Genomic DNA, 22,370 nt, shown 5'->3' with positions numbered 1-22,370 from the left:
TGCTTTTGTGATTGACGAAAAGAGACACACCAGACCCCACAATTTAATCAATTAAGATGATTCCTCCTTACTCACCTTTGCAAATCGACAAAACCAAATAAGTGGTATTGCTTTTTCTTTTTCTCTTTTTGTTTTGTAAGCTCAATAAACCCACCCTTTATTTGTTTCTTTGCGTTGATTAAATAGAAGGGAAAAAGGTCACAATTTCAGTCCACCATAGTGACGATTAAAAAAATAAAAATAGTAACACCTTACGGCAGTTTTTACGTGGTGTTTTGAGGTGGTTATGATGGTGGAAGGTTTGGCTTCAAAACAGGAGGTATAACTGCAGCAATAACAGCTTATTTGATAGCGGTTTAAGGTGTTCAATGGTGGTTTTGTTTGGTAGTTTGAAAGAAAACAGAAAAAGTTCGAGCAGCAACAATACAAGTAGTAACTGAGCAAAAACAATAACTAAATGGGTCTAACTGGTGACTGTTTGTGGTTGTCGAGGAAACAGAAAAACATAAGACATTCGAGTAGCATAACAGTAGTTTAAATGGAGATTTTCATGGTGGTTCAAGAGTTTGATGAAACTGGTGGTGATTTAAAGAGATAAAGATGGTGGTGAATATGTAAGTATATATATATAGACTTGGATATGGGTGGTGCTTTGATGATTAGACAATGTGATAAAGATGTAGTTAAGTTGATCTCGTAAAACATATAGCAAAGATTAATCTTGCATATTGATTTGAAGAAAAACACATAAGGTGGCGATCAAATGGGTTTAAGGTGGTGCGTGGTTATTTGGTTTATTTCGAATAGAAATAGAAAACAAAATGGTAGTTGCAAGGTGTGTCATTAGTTGATCGATAGTGGTGTTTACGTGGTGGTTTCAACAGAAACGATAACGATTATCAGTAGCAATAATAAGGTGAGTTGTTGTGGTTGAAGAGAGTAAACAGAAAGAATGGGCGTGGTGTGTATGGTGGTTTATGATGATGATCAGGGTTGTAATAGAAACAGAAAACCTTGTATGTAACTTCAATGGTTTGTCGATGGTGGTACTTGACTGGAGATCGTGCAGCAACAGTGAAAAAATAGCAGCAGTAGTAGCTCACATAGATGAATGATAGTGGTGTCTTCGTGGTTTTGTAAAGAAGAAGAAGTGAGAGATAGATAGAGATAGATAAATTAGATAGAATATATAAAATCATAGTAATCATCAGACAAAAACAATAATTGATTGATATTTTAAATTCACTGATGATAAAGGTGATAAACGAATAATTAGAGCAAACCTGGTACGATCAATTGTTGGGTAGTAATGGTGGTCGACAGGCCTTGGATGTAGAACAGAGAATTAAAGAAAAAAATAAAAGTGAAAGTGATGTAAAACTAATTTGTACAATTATGTCTTTATAATATATTTTTAATTAATATTAATAATTATATTAATAATAATAATATTGATAATATTATTAATAATACTAAAATTACCAATAACAATAATAATAGAAATAATAATAATATTAATGATGCAAATAATAATAATAACAAAAAAAAAATATACTAATAATAGTAATAATAATAATAATATTAATAATACTAATATTGATATTAATATTAATGATAATAATGAAATTAGTAATAATATTACTATAACAATTATACTTTAATTTATAATTAAATTTAATATATTAATATTAATTTTTATTAATTATGTAATATTTAATAATTATATAATATATGTATACATCTAATCATAAACTGTTCGTGAATCGTCGGGAATAGTCGAAGGTTAAATGATTTCATGGAAACAGTATAAAATTTTGAGACTCAGTTTAACAGACTTTGCTTAATGTGTCAAAAATATTAAATCGTATCGAGAGTTTGATTTAAAATTAGTCGAAATTTTCCGGTTCTTCACAGTACCTACCCGTTAAGGAAATTTCATCCCGAAATTTGAGTGAGGTCGTCATGGCTAACAATAACAATGTTTTCATGATGAATGTGAGTTGATAAATAGAGTTTCATCATTATTGATTAGTATAGCATCAAAGCGCCATTCCGCCTCTAGTGATATATACGTGAAGTAATTGGGGTGTTTAATACTCTCTAGAAAATTGGATTGGGAAGTCGTTGTAGCCTCTGGTATTGATATCAAATCATTCATACCGTAGAACTGCAGACGAGCCTCTGCAGACAAGAAGATAACTGATTTAGTAACATCATAGGTAGCGCTAATCTCCAGGACTTAAAGAAAAGTAACACTACCTTTTGCCTTTCTAGCGCGCTTGCGCTTATTCCCACTTTCAGTTTGGGCCTCAGTCACATTGGCCCCTTCGACGTTCGCTCGATGAGGGTCGTCAACTGCATAACCCTCGCGTTGGTCGGCGCCACTAGAACCACCGGCGCCAACATCAGCATCACCATGAGCTCGCTCATCAGCACCCAAGCCCTGCTCGCCCTCGTACTCCACTTCGAGCGTCTCGGTGTGAAAGCCCTCGATATCACTAGAAGCAAGAAGCCTGTCTAGATGCATCTCTGCAAATTTAACAAGTTAAGTTAGACGAAAGTAATGAAAAGAAAACAAGTATAAAAATAACGCTCATCTTCCGCCTACCATTATCATCGGCGTCTTTGATAACTGGCAGGGCAGGCGGATAGGGGCACATATTAGCAATCCGTAAAATATCCGAGCTATATTGGCGGATGGGAAGTTCGCGATTGTAGAAATGCTCGAGTCTCCGCTGATCTTCTGGGGAAAGGGGAGGCCTGACATTTAACCGCGCATTTGTAGCTTCTGTGTGCCATGCGCAAATATTTCTATACGCGAGAGGGATAAAAGAATCATCGATGAAGAAGAATGAGTTCTTCCACTTATTGCGCATCCCGGCTTTCAGGCTCTTCACAAAGTTAATCATGTCGTTAAAAGAGTACCAACTTTTTTGGTTTTTACGGTACAAAAATACGTTCTTAAACAAATCCAGCGATGGAGGAAATTGATAGTGGCGGCAAATCATCTCAAAGAGGGTAACGCGACACGCGCTATACGGGTGCAGCTGGCCAATGCCGATATTGAAATGGCTAAGAACCTCCATGAAGAAAGAAGTGGGAGGATAGCGCACATTCCCTTCTACCATGACCTGTCGATATACAGTGACCTTACCTTCAATAACATCATCTACGCGCTGATCAGTTTGGAGACTCAGAAGTAGACGATGAAGATGCCATCTATTAACAAGTAATTCAAAAGATCGTAAGAAAAGAGACTAAATAAGCGCTAAACTGAAAAAGATAAAAATACGAGGTCGAAGTAATAAGCTGAGAAGATTTACGCAGGATTAGAGAGCACATATGAAGTAAAAAATGAAATAGATGATTATGAGGTATTTATAGGAGAGTAAAAACACGGAAGAGGCCTCAGGGAAGTTGAAAAAGGGCGGTTAAAAAGATAAAAGGCGGAGATGGAACCATGTGTCAAAAGATGGAAAGAAATAAGTACGAGGTAATCAAGGGCGGCGAAAATGACGGAGTGACAACTGTAGCAACTGACAAACGTTGCTTCGATTTCTTTGCATTTAATGCAACAGGACAAAATACTTTGCTAAAATATAAGTAGAAAAAAGTGGAGGCGCGTGGAAAAGAATGGATGAACGGTGGTTACAAGTTGAGTTCAACGCCATGCGCAGTTCCTGCGCATACCATTGAACTGGGGGACTTAATGATACGCATACCCGATCAGCTCGTGTTGCGCATCAAACATCATCGCCATAAGGATTTACAAGAGCGCACGCTAAGGCCTATAGCGCTATCATGGCAATCATGATGCCAATCCCATTCGCGCGCATTGGTAGCATCCACATGTCAGACGATGCTGTAGTTGGCAGAGGACACCTGGCAGACCAAAGGCATGGTCCGACAAGAACACTTTTTGCTTTTGTCGGATCCGCCTGCTCGAAGATGTACTATTGGCAGGCCACCCCTGTTGAGATCCTCATCTCACGAGGGGTTATTCATGGTACTCCAGACCGGAGAGTTAAACCCAATTGACCCTTAAATCCCCCTTTATTGATGTCAAACATGGACCGAACCCGACCCGATTATTCTAAGCTTGATCGGGCAAAACGGCATCTAAGCATACCATATTATAATAAATACCTATTAATCTAACCTACCTCCATTCTCCTTACGGCTTCCCAATGTAAACCCTCAACTGACAACGGCATATTCATCGCCTCACCCTAATCGGCGATATCTAGCCGATTGTTGAACACGTCATCTTCAGTGCCTGATCCTAATTGACGATGTCCAGGCGATTCTTGAACCTTCTGAAACGATTGACATAACTGCCAGGTTAGGTTTTTCCTTTTCTTGCAATTTAGATGTTTCATTGTCTGAATCGTGCGATTCTCATTTTTCACTCGGTTGTTTTAAGGTTGGAGGTTAGGGTTTCGGAGCACAAATAGAGGAATATAAAATTTATGAGGGTAATTGCGATGAAAATTGTTTTATTTTCGAGGTTTGCTTCTGCAGATGGAAGATGTGACTTTAGTTGGAGACTATGGTGATGTTGATGAGACGAAGATAGGGTATTTTGTGAAGTTAACAAAAAAGTTGTTCGAAACTGGTGGATTGGATTATCATCATTTTTGGCCTGTAAGTTTTTATTCATTAGGATTTATCATATTTGAGTACTCATTGTACATATTTCTAAACAAAAGTTCTCATTAGCTAGCTTATTGTATATTAAAAAAATATAACTTATGATTGAGATAATTAAGCTTGAAACAGGGAATTAAACAATATTTGTTTAATTTGTTACAAAAAATAGTTGTTTCAACTTTTTTTTTTTTTTTTTTTTTTTTGTCAAATAGGGTAGCATAAATTTAATATAAAAAGTACATGTTACCTTCACTGTAACCAAATTGAACATCTTAGTCTTTTGTTATGCAACATGATCTTTGCCTGTTTAGATCTTTTTCAAGTTTTATGTTAAGTTTGTTTTTATATATATTCTTCATATTTTAGGAGGAGGCTGCTAACCATCTGGAGAGTCATGGTAGGTTCTGTTTTTACTTAGTGCAACCTACGAAGATATACTAACTACAACAAAAACTATATTATTGGTGGTAATGTTGAAAAAGAATATCTTTATTTCAACATTTGATTCAAAGATGTCGGGAGTTGGTGTTGAGATGGAATACAAGCTTCTTCATGGTGGTTCCAGCTGTGGGACCAAATTTTATCTCGAATGTGAAAGATCATCGAAACTTGACAATTTAATACATGAACATCTAAGGTGACTTTGATTCCAAATGTTTGTTTTGGCTGATTCCGTTGTCATATAAATATTCAAGACATGAACATCTAGGGAGACTTCGATTCCAAATGTTTCCTGGAAAGAAGTTGGGTTTGTGTTATTTGTTTGGGCTGCATTCTTTGGTCTACAGATTGTAAAGGTAATTTATGGAAAAATATAGCTTCTCTCTGTAAATAAAGAAGATTGTGGTATAATTATAGCTTAATTATTTCTAATAACAAATGTTTCGTATTTGTTGACTAATGGGATATCGTTCGAGTAGGGGAAACGACAATAGGATGAGCTTATTATTATTTTACTATTCATGCTTATGGTTTTCTGTTAGTTATTTTAGTGATGTGTTTGGCTTAGCTTTTCCAAGACTACTGCCCACACACAATATCACAATACAAAAAATAAGGTCAGTTCATCTCTGACTTATTTTATAAAATTTCTTCATTTAAGTTGCACCGTTTTCTTTATGTGGTCTTTAGATTTATGTATATGGAATTACTCTTGATTGTATTTGGGTTTGTAGCAGGTTGCTACTGTAAATGTAATCGACATTTTGTCGTCTCTTTAATATGATGTGGCGATTATTTATTGGAGGGGCAAATTTCGAACCATTTGCCTTCGGGAGCTCTATAATTTTGGACAACATTTAATATTTTTTTGTCTATTGTATTACTAAAACTTTATGACTGATCAATTGTTTATGATGCCATAAAGTTCAATTAGACTTAGGTTTGCAACTAAATGATGAACGATAACATGATGGTGATGAATTCAAAGAGGAATCAAGATGTTAGATGATGTTATGAAGATTTATAGGATTTTCGAGAACAATCAAGATGAGGTATTTCACTTTTACTTTCACTTATATGATTATGATTATGATTACAATTATAAATCTGTTATGTTCAATTAAGTTTGAGTTTAGTATGTAGATTTGTAATTTCACATATCATATATTATATATTATATATTATATATTATATATTAGTAATTAGTAATTAGTAATTAGTAATTACTAAATGGATTGTGCACTATTTTTAACAGAGGTGACTACTATGATGCTATATAATCCTACAAACAATTATACAAAGCTAACAGGTAATACAACTACAATAGCATCTAATATAAACATCCGTATTGAAACTCTCTTCTCAGCTCCCCTAGAGCTTATTGAAGAATCGATTAGGTGGGAGTCCACATGAAAATCAAACACTGCAAACGACAATGAACATTTCAAACCAAAAGTAAGAAACTAAGTTATTGATGTTCATCTATATAAAGAACACTTTTTGCTTTTGTCGGATCAGCCTGCTCGAAGATGTACTATTGGCAGGCCACCCCTGTTGAGATCCTCATCTCACGAGGGGTTATTCATGGTACTCCAGACCGGAGAGTTAAACCCAATTAACCCTTAAATCCCCCTTTATTGATGTCAAGCATGGACCGAACCCGACCCGATTATTCTAAGCTTGATCAGTCTAATTACCGCAAAACGGCATCTAAACATACCATATTATAATAACTACCTATTAATCTAACCTACCTCCATTCTCCTTAAGGCTTCCCAATGTAAACCCTCAACTGACAACGGCATCTTCATCGCCTCACCCTAATCAGCGATATCTAGCCGATTGTTGAACACGTCATCTTCAGTGCCTGATCCTAATCGACGATGTCCAGGCGATTCTTGAACCTTCTGAAACGATTGACATAACTGCCAGGTTAGGTTTTTCCTTTTCTTGCAATTTAGATGTTTCATTGTCTGAATCGTGCGATTCTCATTTTTCACTCGGTTGTTTTAAGGTTGGAGGTTAGGGTTTCGGAGCACAAATAGAGGAATATAAAATTTATGAGGGTAATTGCGATGAAAATTGTTTTATTTTCGAGGTTTGCTTCTGCAGATGGAAGATGTGACTTTAGTTGGAGACTATGGTGATGTTGATGAGACGAAGATAGGGTATTTTGTGAAGTTAACAAAAAAGTTGTTCGAAACTGGTGGATTGGATTATCATCATTTTTGGCCTGTAAGTTTTTATTCATTGGGATTTATCATTATTGAGTACTCATTGTACATATTTCTAAACAAAAGTTCTCATTAGATAGCTTATTGTATATTGAAAAATATAACTTATGATTGAGATAATTAAGCTTGAAACAGGGAATTAAACAATATTTGTTTAATTTGTTACAAAAAATAGTTGTTTCAACTTTTTTTTTTTTTTTTTTTGTCAAATAGGGTAGCATAAATTTAATATAAAAAGTACATGTTACCTTCACTGTAACCAAATTGAACATCTTAGTCTTTTGTTATGCAACATGATCTTTGCCTGTTTAGATCTTTTTCAAGTTTTATGTTAAGTTTGTTTTTATATATATTCTTCATATTTTAGGAGGAGGCTGCTAACCATCTGGAGAGTCATGTTAGGTTCTGTTTTTACTTAGTGCAACCTACGAAGATATACTAACTACAACAAAAACTATATTATTGGTGGTAATGTCGAAAAAGAATATCTTTATTTCAACATTTGATTCAAAGATGTCGGGAGTTGGTGTTGAGATGGAATACAAGCTTCTTCATGGTGGTTCCAGCTGTGGGACCAAATTTTATCTCGAATGTGAAAGATCATCGAAACTTGACAATTTAATACATGAACATCTAAGGTGACTTTGATTCCAAATGTTTGTTTTGGCTGATTCCGTTGTCATATAAATATTCAAGACATGAACATCTAGGGTGACTTCGATTCCAAATGTTTCCTGGAAAGAAGTTGGGTTTGTGTTATTTGTTTGGGCTGCATTCTTTGGTCTACAGATTGTAAAGGTAGTTTATGGAAAAATATAGCTTCTCTCTGTAAATAAAGAAGATTGTGGTATAATTATAGCTTAATTATTTCTAATAACAAATGTTTCGTATTTGTTGACTAATGGGATATCGTTCGAGTAGGGGAAACGACAATAGGATGAGCTTATTATTATTTTACTATTCATGCTTATGGTTTTCTGTTTGTTATTTTAGTGATGTGTTTGGCTTAGCTTTTCCAAGACTACTGCCCACACACAATATCACAATACAAAAAATAAGGTCAGTTCATCTCTGACTTATTTTATAAAATTTCTTCATTTAAGTTGCACCGTTTTCTTTATGTGGTCTTTAGATTTATGTATATGGAATTACTCTTGATTGTATTTGGGTTTGTAGCAGGTTGCTACTGTAAATGTAATCGACATTTTGTCGTCTCTTTAATATGATGTGGCGATTATTTATTGGAGGGGCAAATTTCGAACCATTTGCCTTCGGGAGCTCTATAATTTTGGACAACATTTAATATTTTTTTGTCTATTGTATTACTAAAACTTTATGACTGATCAATTGTTTATGATGCCATAAAGTTCAATTAGACTTAGGTTTGCAACTAAATGATGAACGATAACATGATGGTGATGAATTCAAAGAGGAATCAAGATGTTAGATGATGTTATGAAGATTTATAGGATTTTCGAGAACAATCAAGATGAGGTATTTCACTTTTACTTTCACTTATATGATTATGATTATGATTACAATTATAAATCTGTTATGTTCAATTAAGTTTGAGTTTAGTATGTAGATTTGTAATATCACATATCATATATTATATATTATATATTATATATTAGTAATTAGTAATTAGTAATTAGTAATTACTAAATGGATTGTGCACTATTTTTAACAGAGGTGACTACTATGATGCTATATAATCCTACAAACAATTATACAAAGCTAACAGGTAATACAACTACAATAGCATCTAATATAAACATCCGTATTGAAACTCTCTTCTCAGCTCCCCTAGAGCTTATTGAAGAATCGATTAGGTGGGAGTCCACATGAAAATCAAACACTGCAAACGACAATGAACATTTCAAACCAAAAGTAAGAAACTAAGTTATTGATGTTCATCTATATAATACATAATGGCACCTAATCGGACTGCACTAAAAATAATGGTTGTGTAATTAGGTGAGAAGAATGGCATGACAATGCGCTAAACCTGAATCATACTCATTTGAAGAGAAAGAAGGGTTAAATTACTAACTTAAAGAGGTACACACTTTCAGCTGTAAATTATATATATATATATATATATATATATATATATATATATATATATACCCACAAATATATATGCACTTTCAGTTTTAAATTATTTATTTATATGTATATTTTGTTTTGCTTACAAGTAAATTGTTCATATACAAAAGATATTGGCTGATAATGTAATACTATAATTTCCTTATATCCTTATATACTAACAGCAGCCTAAAATTGTGTCGTTCTACTTACACAAACGACATCACCCTTTCCCACCGTTTTCCCCCAACATTCCCTACATTAAAAACCCACTTTCTCCTAAATTAATCCCGTCCTTCACCGCCATCACCTTCGCTCCCACCAACATCGGCCACCACCACCACCGCCACCACCAACCACCAACATCGGCCACCACATCATCCTCAGTGCTACCTTCGCTGCCATAAAGTAGATTGCAACCCTCAACGACCAGAATCACTTGCGAAGGAAGATTTAGGTATGGTTCTTCTTTTTATTCCGGTTTTTAGTTGGAATTTGGAGGTCAATTTTAGGGTTTTTGTTGCCATTTTCGATTTGTGTTAACGTCTCTATTGTTTCCTTCATATTTTCTTTCTATTTTGATTTATTGATGGTTTCCAAAATACTCACAGACCTTCCTCAACCTGCATGTTTGAATTTTGACTTTTTTCCTGCTATCTGATCGTTGTCCTTGCAGGTGCTTTTTTGTTGGGGATTTTGTTGTTCGTTGCTCCAATCTGATTTTCTTTTTCGGCAGCGTATTCAAGTAAATTTTTTTTTTTAAGTATGGTAGCTAATTTTTTTTTTTTTTTTTGCTTTTTTCCTTTCATATTGTCAAGTGCAGTTGTTTTTCACTTTGTACATCTGATTAGGGTTTGTTTCTTAGGTTTGGGTTTTTTTTAATATTTTATTTATTGGTTATAATATTTATTTGTCCTTGGATTTTCGTATACATGGAGTCTTTTGTGTTGTTATATGCAGTTGTTATTTGGTATTATAATGTCACCAATAAGGAAGTCTGTAAAGTGTGTAGAGGCTGCTTCACCGTGTGGAATTGATGGTGCGAGTGGCCCTGCTTCCTCAAGTTCTTCGACCGCAAAAAATAATCGTATTAGGAAGTCGTCTGTTACACATTGTAGTAATGTTGTTGGATTTGTTGGAAGAGACATTCGAAATAAGGACCCGGTAGCTTCTGCTTCTGATGTATCGATGGTTGACCCTGGTATGTCCATGTATTTCGTATTTGCTTATTTATATTGAATTGTCTCTCATAGTTCTTTAGTAACTGTAATTCTGTATATCTTATGTTTAGCTATATCGTCTGCATTCAGTTTGCCTTATTCATTGTCACCTGCGATTACTTCTGAAGACACTTTTGTTGTTGTTTTCTCAACTTATGGTTACGCGTGGTTGTAGTTATTTGTTATGGGTAAGTTGTGATTTTTTCCTTCTCTTTTTTTTTTATTTGCTGGACATTAGTAGTTATTTGTGTGTTATCATTTTTCTAATGCAGCAGCCCTTTACTCCATTTTAGGTGACAGATATTTGATTTTTAAGAACTTGAAAGAAGTTCTATATTGTGTTTTAATCTTGATAAACATGAAAGCGTCATATTTCAGTGGGTCAGAGCCAAGACAAGAGTTGTAAAGGTACATCTAAAACCTCTGTTAGAATCACCATCTCAGCTGTTGGGCTGATATTACCATCTCAGTCAAAAAGCCTAACTCTTAGAAGTAATTAGTTATGTTGATATATTGGGAGTTGTATATTGATTGATAAATGTTGTAATAAATCACTTGCATGACTTTCTATTGTTTAGTTGATAGTGACCAGCTGTTGGACGTGGATGATTCTGCTGCTAAATTAGCTGCAAAGGAAGACGTTTTCCTTGTCTGTATTTTGGACTACAAGATGTATTGCAAATCGTCAAAATTGTTAAAAAGGCACCCCAATTGACTGCTTTATTGTACCAGTAAAGGCTGCCTATCAATGCAATAGCTTCAGAGCAAGCTATGTAGTCTTTAAGTTGCAAGTCCAATGGACAAGATGTGATAAGGTTTTTCTTACGTGAAGGGGATCAACATATGTAACACCGTACTTTTTTTTTTTAAATCACAGCGGAAGTATTTAAAGCATATAATATTCATTTATAAAAGCACCTCGTTAATATACATTACAATCCAATGGTGTTACTTTTCAAAACAGTTAGGCATACTTATCAGACATCAGAGTTCTTCAGTGTGTTAAACATAACTAGAATACGATTATCTTCTCCCGCCTCTAGCATACAAAACAATATAATCTGCAGGGGAGAATGTAGGGGATTAACATAACGCTAAGTGAGTGAGATATCCCAATAGATACTAATACAAAGTACCAAGGCTTTTAGGGATCATGCATTAGGTCAAGGGCATAAGGACATAGTATTACACAGCTATCACATAATATAGCATTACTCAACTATATCATACAGAGCTAGGCAGTGATTCGATTAACAGAGTAGCAATAACATCAACAAGCTATTCAGTAAAGGCACCAAAGGCACTATACTAACATAGCCTTACATAGCTATAATAAAGGTATCCATAGCTACTCATTAATGATATCAATAGCTCTACACAGCTATTCACTCTCATAGCACTAACGGCTATACATAGCACTAACCGCTATAAAACCCTAAGAGGATCGTTGACCCTGCCAGGTCTGCAACTACTAGCTGATCAAGCTAGAGCCGTACCGATAGCTCCAGTTATTGTCCCACAGTATACCTCTCCTGACGTTTACATACGTCAATTGCAATATATTGCCCGTACAATAACCCCCCGAGCCCAACCCTTCTATACACGGTTGACCTCTTCCGTCCCTTCTATACACGGACGGTACTGACCCTTCTATACATGGCCAGTTCCTAAATGTTCACATAACCCACCTACAATCTCACCGTAGGTAACATCACCAATAACTACAAGGCAATCTAATCAGGCATTCTACTATTTCAATCTAAGCAGAAACCTGATAACAGTAGTATAACCTACTACTTATCATTACAACAATAATTAACATGCATACATAGATTATCATAATCTATATTAAGCAAGCAGCGGGTAGTAATTACACTTGTTACCAAATACCAATATTCATAAGGATAGTCCCACTCACCGATTACCCGCTAGAACTCAGTGGTCTAATGTTACTGAGTCTTCTCTGTTCCTTTATCACCTGAGAATGATACAATCCAAGTCAGTAATCATATCACAATTATATTTTTTTGAAATCAAAAACACTGATAACATATAATCACATGAAGTGGGTCGAGATGACCACCAACCCTATAGTAACGCCACTTTTCAGTCAAGTTCTTATTAAAACACATATAATCATACATCAAACATATCAACGAAGCAGAAACACAACACCAAGAAAATCTGTCAGATCAACAGCAGGAGTGACAATCACTCGCACGAGTGAGTCACTTCACTAACACGGGTGACATGTGACTCATGCGTGTAAATCAAACATAAACACATAACACCAACATGTATTGACTCATATGGTCAAACCACTGACTCGTACGATTGACCATCTCACTCGTACGAGTGAGATGTCAGTCGTACGGTTCATTCTCACAAACAAAGATTTAATAAAAACATCTCGTTCGTACGAGTGATGGACTTAACCAAATTTTATACCAATTCAGCACAAAACCCAACTCATATATGTCCCTATCCATATATTACAAGATTATACAGTTTCCCCTTCAATAGTAACCCCCACAAGTGCGTAAAACGAAGCATACATACTTATATTGTAATTTGACCCAAATATCAAGTTTTATTTAGTGTTTTAAAACCTTACCATTGATAAGTAAACTTCAAGATTATTCCAACGATAGTTTATTTGTCAAAAACGGAGTTACGGTTTGAAAGTTACGCCCTTTTCAATTTTACTAAAAGCTGACCACTGCTCAACCGCGTGGTTGAGCCCTCAACCGTATGGTTGAGCCCTCAACCGCGTGGTTGAGACCTCAAAATTATACTCAACCACGTGGTTGAACTGTCAAAAGTGTGGGTGCTGAAAATCAGTTCCAGCACGCTGTTTTCGCGTTTTTAGCACCCAAAACTCGATTTTTGCTTGATTTGGTCGATCCAAAGACTCAATAATATCACATAACACATATATAAACAATTTCTAACATCAATCAAGCATAACTGTAACGACCCGTCAAAATCGCTATTGACGCGGCACGTTAATTATTGATTCCACAGTGAGGTTTTGACCTCTATATGATACGTTTTGATAAAATATTGCATTCATTAAAATAAGTGACTTTCTAAACATAGAAAGTTATAAACATGTGGGCGAGTGCTTAGGTATAAGCAAAACCCCAAAATACACAAGTCTTTAATTTACAGGTTGACATCACAGTCCAATTATTTATTACACAACGCAGTTTTATTTTGAATGCAATAAACTTTGTACAAAGCATGAGAGATTCCATGCAGGCAACAAGCACATCACAACGGAAGCATTCTAAGGACCTGAGAATAAAACATGCTAAAAAGTCAACACGGATGTTGGTGAGTTATAGGTTTAATTGCTCGAGTCATAAACATATATAAAGATAGACCACAAGATTTCACCAAAAGTTTATCAATAGATTCTACGTAACAGAGCACCCTGGTAACTAAACTTAACGCTATAGTGATAATTACCCCATTCGTTTTAATACGCGCAAACCAACGTGTCTTAAACTCAAATAACATACGTCCGTTAAAAGGCTAGCGCTCTAGCTCAGACGGGGATGTCAAGCCCTATGGATCCATATACAATTATTCGCGCCCACCAGTCCATATCCTATGTACTGGCAGCTACTAGTTACCAAAGCTAAGGGATTTTCGGTTTAACTCAGTGTAGAATTTTGTATGTACTTGTGTCTTATTGCGTTTAAAATAAATTGCATGTATTCTCAGCCCAAAAATATTTAAAGTATTTAAAAAGGGAGACTATAAACTCACAGTTCAATATTGCGATTCAATATTGTAGGCAAATTGCGTAGACGTAATGATGGTAGACGACTGTATGGTTGGCCTTGGATTCAAGAACAATACCCCGAATAATACCCAATATTTCCTTAGCTTAAAGCGGTTTGAAACCCGAATTAAAACACCCTCGAATATACCTTATTATTATTAAACTTAAATTATAATTATAATTATAAATATAAATATAAATTTAAAGTACAGAAGAAACTAAATTGTAAGGAATTCGTCGAGCAAAACTGGCATATTTATATTACTTTTCGATTTACTGTAGCTCATGCGATCGCATGAGTTTTCAGTGTTTTTGCCATGCGATCGCATGGCCGCCTTTTCTGTTTTTGTTTGCTAGTTCGCCGACATCAAATAGTGTTTTACTGTAGCAAATAGTGTTTTACTGTAGCAAATAGTGTTTACGGTAGCAAATCACTGTAGCAAACTCGTTTTCACTGTAGCACTGTAGCAAAATACGGTTTCACTGTAGCAAATAGTGTTTTACTGTAGCAAAGTAATTTTTACTGTAGCAAATAGGGTTTTACTGTAGGAAAGTCGTTTTTACTTGTACATATATATATACATACATATAATTATTCATGAATCGTCGAGAGTAGTCAAAGGTAATTGTATATATGTAACAGTTCTAAAATTTTGAGACTCAATCTAACAGACTTTGTTTAGCGTGTTAAAATAATAAATCGTATAGAGAATTGGTTTAAATAAGTCAAAAATTTTCGGGTCATCACAATAACAAACACATATAATCAAGAATCAAACCCAAAAATCATCAAAACCCATTTTAACCCAAAACCCACTTTAAATCTATCAAATTCAATGATGTTTACCTTGTTTTGATCCTTGAAACTACTATAATCTGATGCACATGATCACAAGTTATTATTTTCACTTATTGATTTTATGATTTAGAAGCAATAAGAGGTGTTTAGGTTTTAGGGTTTCTAAAATAAGAAAGTAATGAAACGAGCAGTTTATATATTCAAATTGGGTTTCTTCATTGTGAGGAAACCCTACTCCGTATAACACACGGGTATTTACCAGTTATCTGAAACGCATTGTACCTCATTAAGCGGTCCTAACGAGGTCCAAATCACATAACAAAATATGTTCTGTAACCCTTGTCACAAAATGCACTTTATCCCATACACCAATAATTATAAACACATAATTATTAAAATCACCAATATTAATAAATTAATATTAACTAAGGGTAAAAAGGTTATTTACTCCTAGACCCAGTTTGAGGTTGTTACAAATCTACCCTCCTTAAGAATATTCCGTCCTCGTAATATGGTCAATCACCATCACAAAAGTCACAGGTTCATCACAACCTCTAATTTCTAATTCATATTCAAGTCCAAACGGTCATACCCAATTATTCTAACTTACTTAATCTGTCATCGTTATCAGTGAACCTTGAATTTTACAATAGTTCTCTAAATATCATTATTCCTCAATTCTTATTACAAATAAGTTGCATTTTCACTTATTGAAACAAACACTAAATAAGATAAAGTAAGATAAAAATTTCCACATCAATAACTAAAAATAAGGGTAGGAATGATAATTTGGTTTCATTTAGTTTTTATTCTAAAGGTTTTGGTTTATAATAGTAATTAATTATTTATAGCACTCTATATATTTGGTTACTTTTTTAATTGATAACAAATGATGCTAACACACTATATATACTGGTTATGTATTCGAGTGCTAATGACCTGGATAGACATGCTTAAAATTGGTGTTAAAATAAAAATGCTCCAAATCATTGATATTTATTCATCATTTATACTACCAAACTCACAAAAGTGATCTCACTTCGTCTATTATATGTCTAGTAGAGAATTTATATAACCAGTCAATTTAGGGAACACGACAAATTAGGGTTGTAAAGTTACTAAGCACACAATCCCTCACCGATAAAGTCTTAACTGCAGGTCAATACACTAACCATTTAGGTGCTCTCAAAGGTATAAACATCTCAATCATAGTAAATTTATAATGTCACCACCTAAGAGTTAAAAACCAATTACTTATCAAACATATACCATTTAATCGTAAAAGCAACAGTTTTTTCATACACACAAACAAAAACCAAGTGTAAATATAACCCCCCCCCCACACACACACACACACTTATTTCATATTATGTCCTTAGTAGCATGTTATACCAACGATCAAAAGTGGGAAATAAAATAATAAACAATAAAAGCAAAGGGGACCGAAATTTTCTAGGGTTTCAGCAAGAATATCGATGGACAACGAATGAATAAAAAAGTAATAACTCAAAAGCCATCTTAAGCTCCTCTACTCTTCCATGATGAACTGTTATAACAAAAAGGACAAAAACACAAACAATGGAACAATAATTTTGGGTTTTTAAAGTTTTTCATTTCTGTTAACTCGTACAGTTATTAATACGGCACTTCCAAACAGAAAAGCGGCGCTTCATTTTTAAAAAATGTTTAAACACCCATACACGGAAGTGGAGCTTCATAAACACAAGCAGCACTTTCTATAAAAGTTAATTTTAATGTTAAGATTTCAAAGCGACGTTTTGGTTTGATGCGGCGCCTTCATTCAACAAAAAGCACAAAGCGGCGCTTTCAAAATGAAAGCAGCGCTTTGGGTGTTGTACGCCTAATCTAACTAAAATAGAAAATTAACACACCAAATAATTAAAATGCGTAAATTACTAATGCTGAAAAATAAAACGAAAACCTACAAAACTTTAAATGTCGTGAAACTTTTTACTTACCCTTTCACGCGACTTGATTCCCATTATCAGCCTTTAGTTGATTTTGAATTCCCCCACATTTATCAGACGGTACGAGAAATAAAAGGAGTATGTTCCACGAATTTAGAAAAGTTAACTAGTCGTTGACACCTCGAGTTGAAAGGATCACTATATACCATCTTTCTCAGGCTATTCACACTGTGATGTCCACTCGTAAGGCATTATCTTACATCCGTGTTGGTATCTTCAAGATTTAGGGTTGATCCGCTTTGATTTTTCCATGATGTTGCGGGACTCATCTTCTATCATCAGTTCCTTTATCTTTTCAGAGTTTGTAGTGACCCGAACTTTTACATGTTTATATATATTAATTGAGATTGATATTTACATGACTAAATGTTTCCAACGTGTTAACCAATCAAACTTGTTAAGACTTGATTAATTGAAATATGTTTCATATAGACAATTGACCACCCAAGTTGACCGGTGATTCACGAACGTTAAAACTTGTAAAAACTATACCATGACATATATATGGTTATATATATGGTTAACATGATTTTATTATAAGTAAGTATCTCATTAGGTATTTTAACAATGAGTTATATACATAAAAATGAGACTATTAAATTAAGAAACTCGAAAACGATATATATAACGATTATCGTTATAACAATGTCTTACTAGGTACATATAAATCATATTAAGATATTGATACACTTGGTTAATTATGTTAAATGATAAGTAAATATATCACTAAGTGTATTAACAATGAACTACATATGTAAAAATAAGACTACTAACTTAATGATTTCGAAACGAGACATATATGTAACGATTATCGTTGTAACGACATTTAACTGTATATGTATCATACTAAGATATATTATATATCATAATATCATGATAATGTAACAATTTAACATCTCATTTGATATAATAAATAATGGGTTAACAACATTTAACAAGATCGTTAACCGAAAGGTTTCAAAACAACATTTACATGTAACGACTAACGATGACTTAACGACTCAGTTAAAATGTATATACATGTAGTGTTTTAATATGTATTCATACACTTTTGAAAGACTTCAAGACACTTATCAAAATACTTCTACTTAACAAAAATGCTTACAATTACATCCTCGTTCAGTTTCATTAACAATTCTACTCGTATGCACCCGTATTCGTACTTGTACAATACACAGCTTTTAGATGTATGTACTATTGGTATATACACTCCAATGATCAGCTCTTAGCAGCCCATGTGAGTCACCTAACACATGTGGGAACCATCATTTGGCAACTAGCATGAAATATCTCATAAAATTACAAAAATATGAGTAATCATTCATGACTTATTTACATGAAAACAAAATTACATATCCTTTATATCTAATCCATATACCAACGACCAAAAAAACCTACAAAGACTTTCATTATTCAATTTTCTTCATCTAATTGATCTCTCTCAAGTTCCATCTTCAAGTTCTAAGTGTTCTTCATAAATTCCATAAGTATAGTTTCATAAAAATCAAGAATACTTCCAAGTTTGCAAGTCTACTTCCAAGCTTTTTAATCCATTCCAAGTAATCATCTAAGATCAAGGAACCTTTGTTATTTAAATTAGGTTATCTTTCTAATTCAAGGTAATATTCATATTCAAACTTTGATTCAATTTCTACAACTATAACAATCTTATTTCGAATGAAAATCTTACTTGAACTGTTTTCGTGTCATGATTCTGTTTCAAGAACTTTCAAGCCATCCAAGGATCCTTTGAAGCTAGATCCATTTATCTCATTTCCAGTAGTTTTATCCAGAAAACTTGAGGTAGTAATGATGTTCATAACATCATTCGATTCATACATATAAAGCTATCTTATTCGAAGGTTTAAACTTGTAATCACTAGAACATAGTTTAGTTAATTCTAAACTTGTTCGCAAACAAAAGTTAATCCTTCTAACTTGACTTTTAAAATCAACTAAACACATGTTCTATATTTATATGATATGCTATCTTAATGATTTAAAACCTGGAAACACGATGAACACCATAAAATCGGATATACGCCGTCGTAGTGAAACCGGGGGCTGTTTTGGTTTGGATAATTAAAAACTATGATAAACTTTGATTTAAAAGTTTTTATTCTGGGAAAATAATTTTTCATATGGACATGAAACTATATCCAAAAATCAAGGTTAAACTCAAAGTGAAAGTATGTTTTCTAAAATGGTCATCTAGACGTCGTTCTTTCGACTGAAATGACTACCTTTACAAAAACGACTTGTAACTTATATTTCCGACTATAAACCTATACTTTTTCTATTTAGATTCATAAAATAGAGTTTAATATGAAACCATAGAAATTTGATTCACTCAAAACGGATTTAAAATGAAGAAGTTATGGGTAAAACAAGATTGGATATTTTTGATCTTTTTAGCTACGGGAAATGTTTAACAAATCTATACAAATCATATCCTAGCTAACTTATATTGTATTATACATGTATTCTAATATATTATGTAATCTTGGGATACCATAGACACGTATGCAAATGTTTTGACATATCATATCGACCCATGTATATATATTATTTGGAACAACCATAGACACTCTATATGCAGTAATATTGGAGTTAGCTATACAGGGTTGAGGTTGATTCCAAAAATATATATACTTTGAGTTGTGATCTAGCCTGAGACGTGTATACACTGGGTCATGGATTGATTCAAGATAATATATATCGATTTATTTCTGTACATCTAACATTGGACAACTAGTTGTAGGTTACTAACGAGGACAGCTGACTTAATACACTCAAATCTTTAAAACATAATAAAATAGTTGTAATTATATTTTGATCATACTTTGATATATATGTACATATTTGTATAGGTTCGTGAATCGATCTGTGGCCAAGTCTTATTTTCGAGGAAGGAAATATCTTTGAAAGTGAGTTATAGTCCCACTTTTAAAATCTAATATTTTTGGGATGAGAATACATGCAGGTTTTATAAATGATTTACAAAATAGACACAAGTACGTGAAACTACATTCTATGGTTGAATTATTGAAATCGAATATGCCCCTTTTTATTAAGTCTGGTAATCTAAGAATTAGGGAACAGACACCCTAATTGACGCGAATCCTAAAGATAGATCTATTGGGCTTAACAAACCCCATCCAAAGTACCGGATGCTTTAGTACTTCGAAATTTATATCATATCCGAAGGGTGTCCCGGAATAATGGGGATATTCTTATATATGCATCTTGTTAATGTTGGTTACCAGGTGTTCACCATATGAATGATTTTTATCTCTATGTATGGGATGTGTATTAAAATATGAAATCTTGTGGTCTATTGTTACGATTTGATATATATAGGTTAAACCTATAACTCACCAACATTTTTGTTGACGTTTTAAGCATGTTTATTCTCAGGTGATTTTTAAGAGCTTCCGCTGTTGTATACTAAAATAAGGACAAGATTTGGAGTCCATGCTTGTATGATATTATGTAAAAACTGCATTCAAGAAACTTATTTTTGATGTAATATATTCTTATTGTAAACCATTATATAATGGTCGTGTGTAAACGGTATATTTTAGATTATCATTATTTGATAATCTACGTAATGCTTTTTAAACCTTTATAGATAAAATAAAGGTTATGGTTGTTTTAAAAATGAATGCAGTCTTTGAAAAACGTCTCATATAGAGGTCAAAACCTCGCGACGAAATCAATTAATATGGAACGTTTATAATCAATATGAACGGAACATTTCAGAGTTATCCTCATAGCTATTAGCCATCAGAGTGGCCAACAAGTCCACTTCTTTATCAATAACAGCCTTGTCTATAACATCAAAAGAGCAAGCGCTAATACCTTCCAATTCTAGAAATTCTTGCAACACAAAATGTATGTTAAGTACCTCAGGTATGGGCTCCTAGAAACTGATGCATCTTGCACAATGAGTTACAAGATCAGAGCAGTCACTGGATTAGGAGATGTATCGTGAATGATTGGATCACTAGGCAAACAAGAAAAATGAACACCACTAGATTTCCCAACTTAGGGGTGAAGTTGGCATTTCAGCCTTCATTGGGCATTTCTCACTGTTTCTAGTAACTGGATCCTTCTTTTACTTCTCCTTTTGTGGCCCTCCTAACTTTTGCTATGTCTTTTTATCCATTTCATCCACGTACAAAGCTCCAACTCATGGTTTACCATTCTTCAACGGATATGGAAGAGGTGGATGGTATGGTGGAACCACAGGATTCACATACACTGGATTAGGTGGTGGTAGCTCAAAAGCTTTATCTTTTAACATCTCTACCCTAAAACCAGTGTCTCTAATATTACTTTTCTCTTTTAGAGGTTCAATCAACTTTCACAAGATGTAACTTATTTACCTCGCTAGGTTCCGAAGGGATATGATGCATCTTGTTCTCTCATTATTTGCGCATTCTCTTCCTCAATTATGGAATGAGCCATATTGGCCGCGCGTCAGACCTAATAGTACGTGGAAAATCTGAATTAAACCTACTTTTAAATCCTCACTCATAATGCATTAACCTTATACGTTTAACTCCTTCCAGTAATCATGGAACAATCTATAAACATGGATTGAACTCAAGATCATTCAAGTTTAGGGCGAAGTCTTTGTTTATGAACAATTTATCTTTAAACATTGTTTTGATTTTAATGATTGTTGGCTAATCTTTTATGTTTGTTTAAACTATATATTATGTATTTGTCTGGACTAATTTTATGTTGCTTAATTTTATATTACAGGATTTAATGCTTGAATAAAAGAACAACTTTTACACTGAGATTATTGTTTCGACTTAATTGGTAACTTTTGCTTGATTGTATTGAACTGACGACTCAAAAATTAGGTTTAGTATTTTTACAATTAGTGACAACAGAATTGTTCATCCATCCTGACCATGGAGATAAATTAAGTTCAAGCGATAAATCATGTAGAAGTGAATTGTATGCGACCACCAACTAGCACAATTAGTGGTGACCGCGACTGACAGTTCCATAAGTTTAAGTCATTAGGTTTGTTGATTGTCAGCTAGTCTTGGTAACTATATTTTGATCGTATGTGTAGACCTAGCAAGATGACTTCACGTGTAGCAGAAAAGTGACTAGGTCTTAATTTTAAAAAACCAACATACA

At 33.9% G+C, this 22,370-nt stretch overlaps 1 protein-coding gene and 1 long non-coding RNA gene across 21 annotated transcripts; both read left to right on the top strand.

Moving 5' to 3' along the window:
- Positions 1–4,226: 4,226 nt before the first annotated feature.
- Positions 4,227–6,553, top strand: LOC139867413 (uncharacterized). Its single transcript, XR_011765833.1, has 5 exons — positions 4,227–4,644; positions 5,017–5,447; positions 5,643–5,708; positions 5,829–6,143; positions 6,458–6,553. It is a non-coding gene; the product is annotated as an uncharacterized lncRNA (long non-coding RNA).
- Positions 6,554–6,899: 346 nt separating this feature from the next.
- Positions 6,900–11,545, top strand: LOC139865728 (uncharacterized). Of its 20 annotated transcripts, none has more exons than XR_011765084.1 (11): positions 6,900–7,326; positions 7,693–8,384; positions 8,505–8,819; positions 9,127–9,215; positions 9,303–9,386; positions 9,599–9,870; positions 10,090–10,158; positions 10,419–10,614; positions 10,705–10,821; positions 10,906–11,041; positions 11,212–11,545. XR_011765084.1 is itself a non-coding variant. In XM_071853817.1 (11 exons), the coding sequence occupies exons 8-10, from the start codon at positions 10,392–10,394 to the stop codon at positions 10,924–10,926; spliced, it is 342 nt and encodes a 113-aa protein (XP_071709918.1). In that variant the 5' UTR covers positions 6,900–7,326; positions 7,693–7,963; positions 8,036–8,384; positions 8,505–8,819; positions 9,127–9,215; positions 9,303–9,386; positions 9,599–10,158; positions 10,374–10,391; the 3' UTR covers positions 10,927–11,041; positions 11,212–11,545. The 20 variants fall into 20 exon arrangements, 17 of the variants coding, with proteins under 17 accessions (XP_071709918.1, XP_071709920.1, XP_071709917.1 ...); XM_071853817.1 differs by having other exon boundaries at positions 7,693–7,963; positions 8,036–8,384; positions 9,599–10,158; positions 10,374–10,614; positions 10,724–10,821; XM_071853819.1 differs by having other exon boundaries at positions 7,693–8,123; positions 8,319–8,384; positions 8,693–8,819; ... (1 more) ...; positions 10,374–10,614; positions 10,724–10,821.
- Positions 11,546–22,370: the final 10,825 nt, after the last annotated feature.

Source organism: Rutidosis leptorrhynchoides, chromosome 9 (genome assembly GCF_046630445.1).
Source record: "Rutidosis leptorrhynchoides isolate AG116_Rl617_1_P2 chromosome 9, CSIRO_AGI_Rlap_v1, whole genome shotgun sequence".
NCBI lineage: Eukaryota > Viridiplantae > Streptophyta > Magnoliopsida > Asterales > Asteraceae > Rutidosis > Rutidosis leptorrhynchoides.
This window is presented reverse-complemented; position numbering and strand designations above follow the sequence as displayed.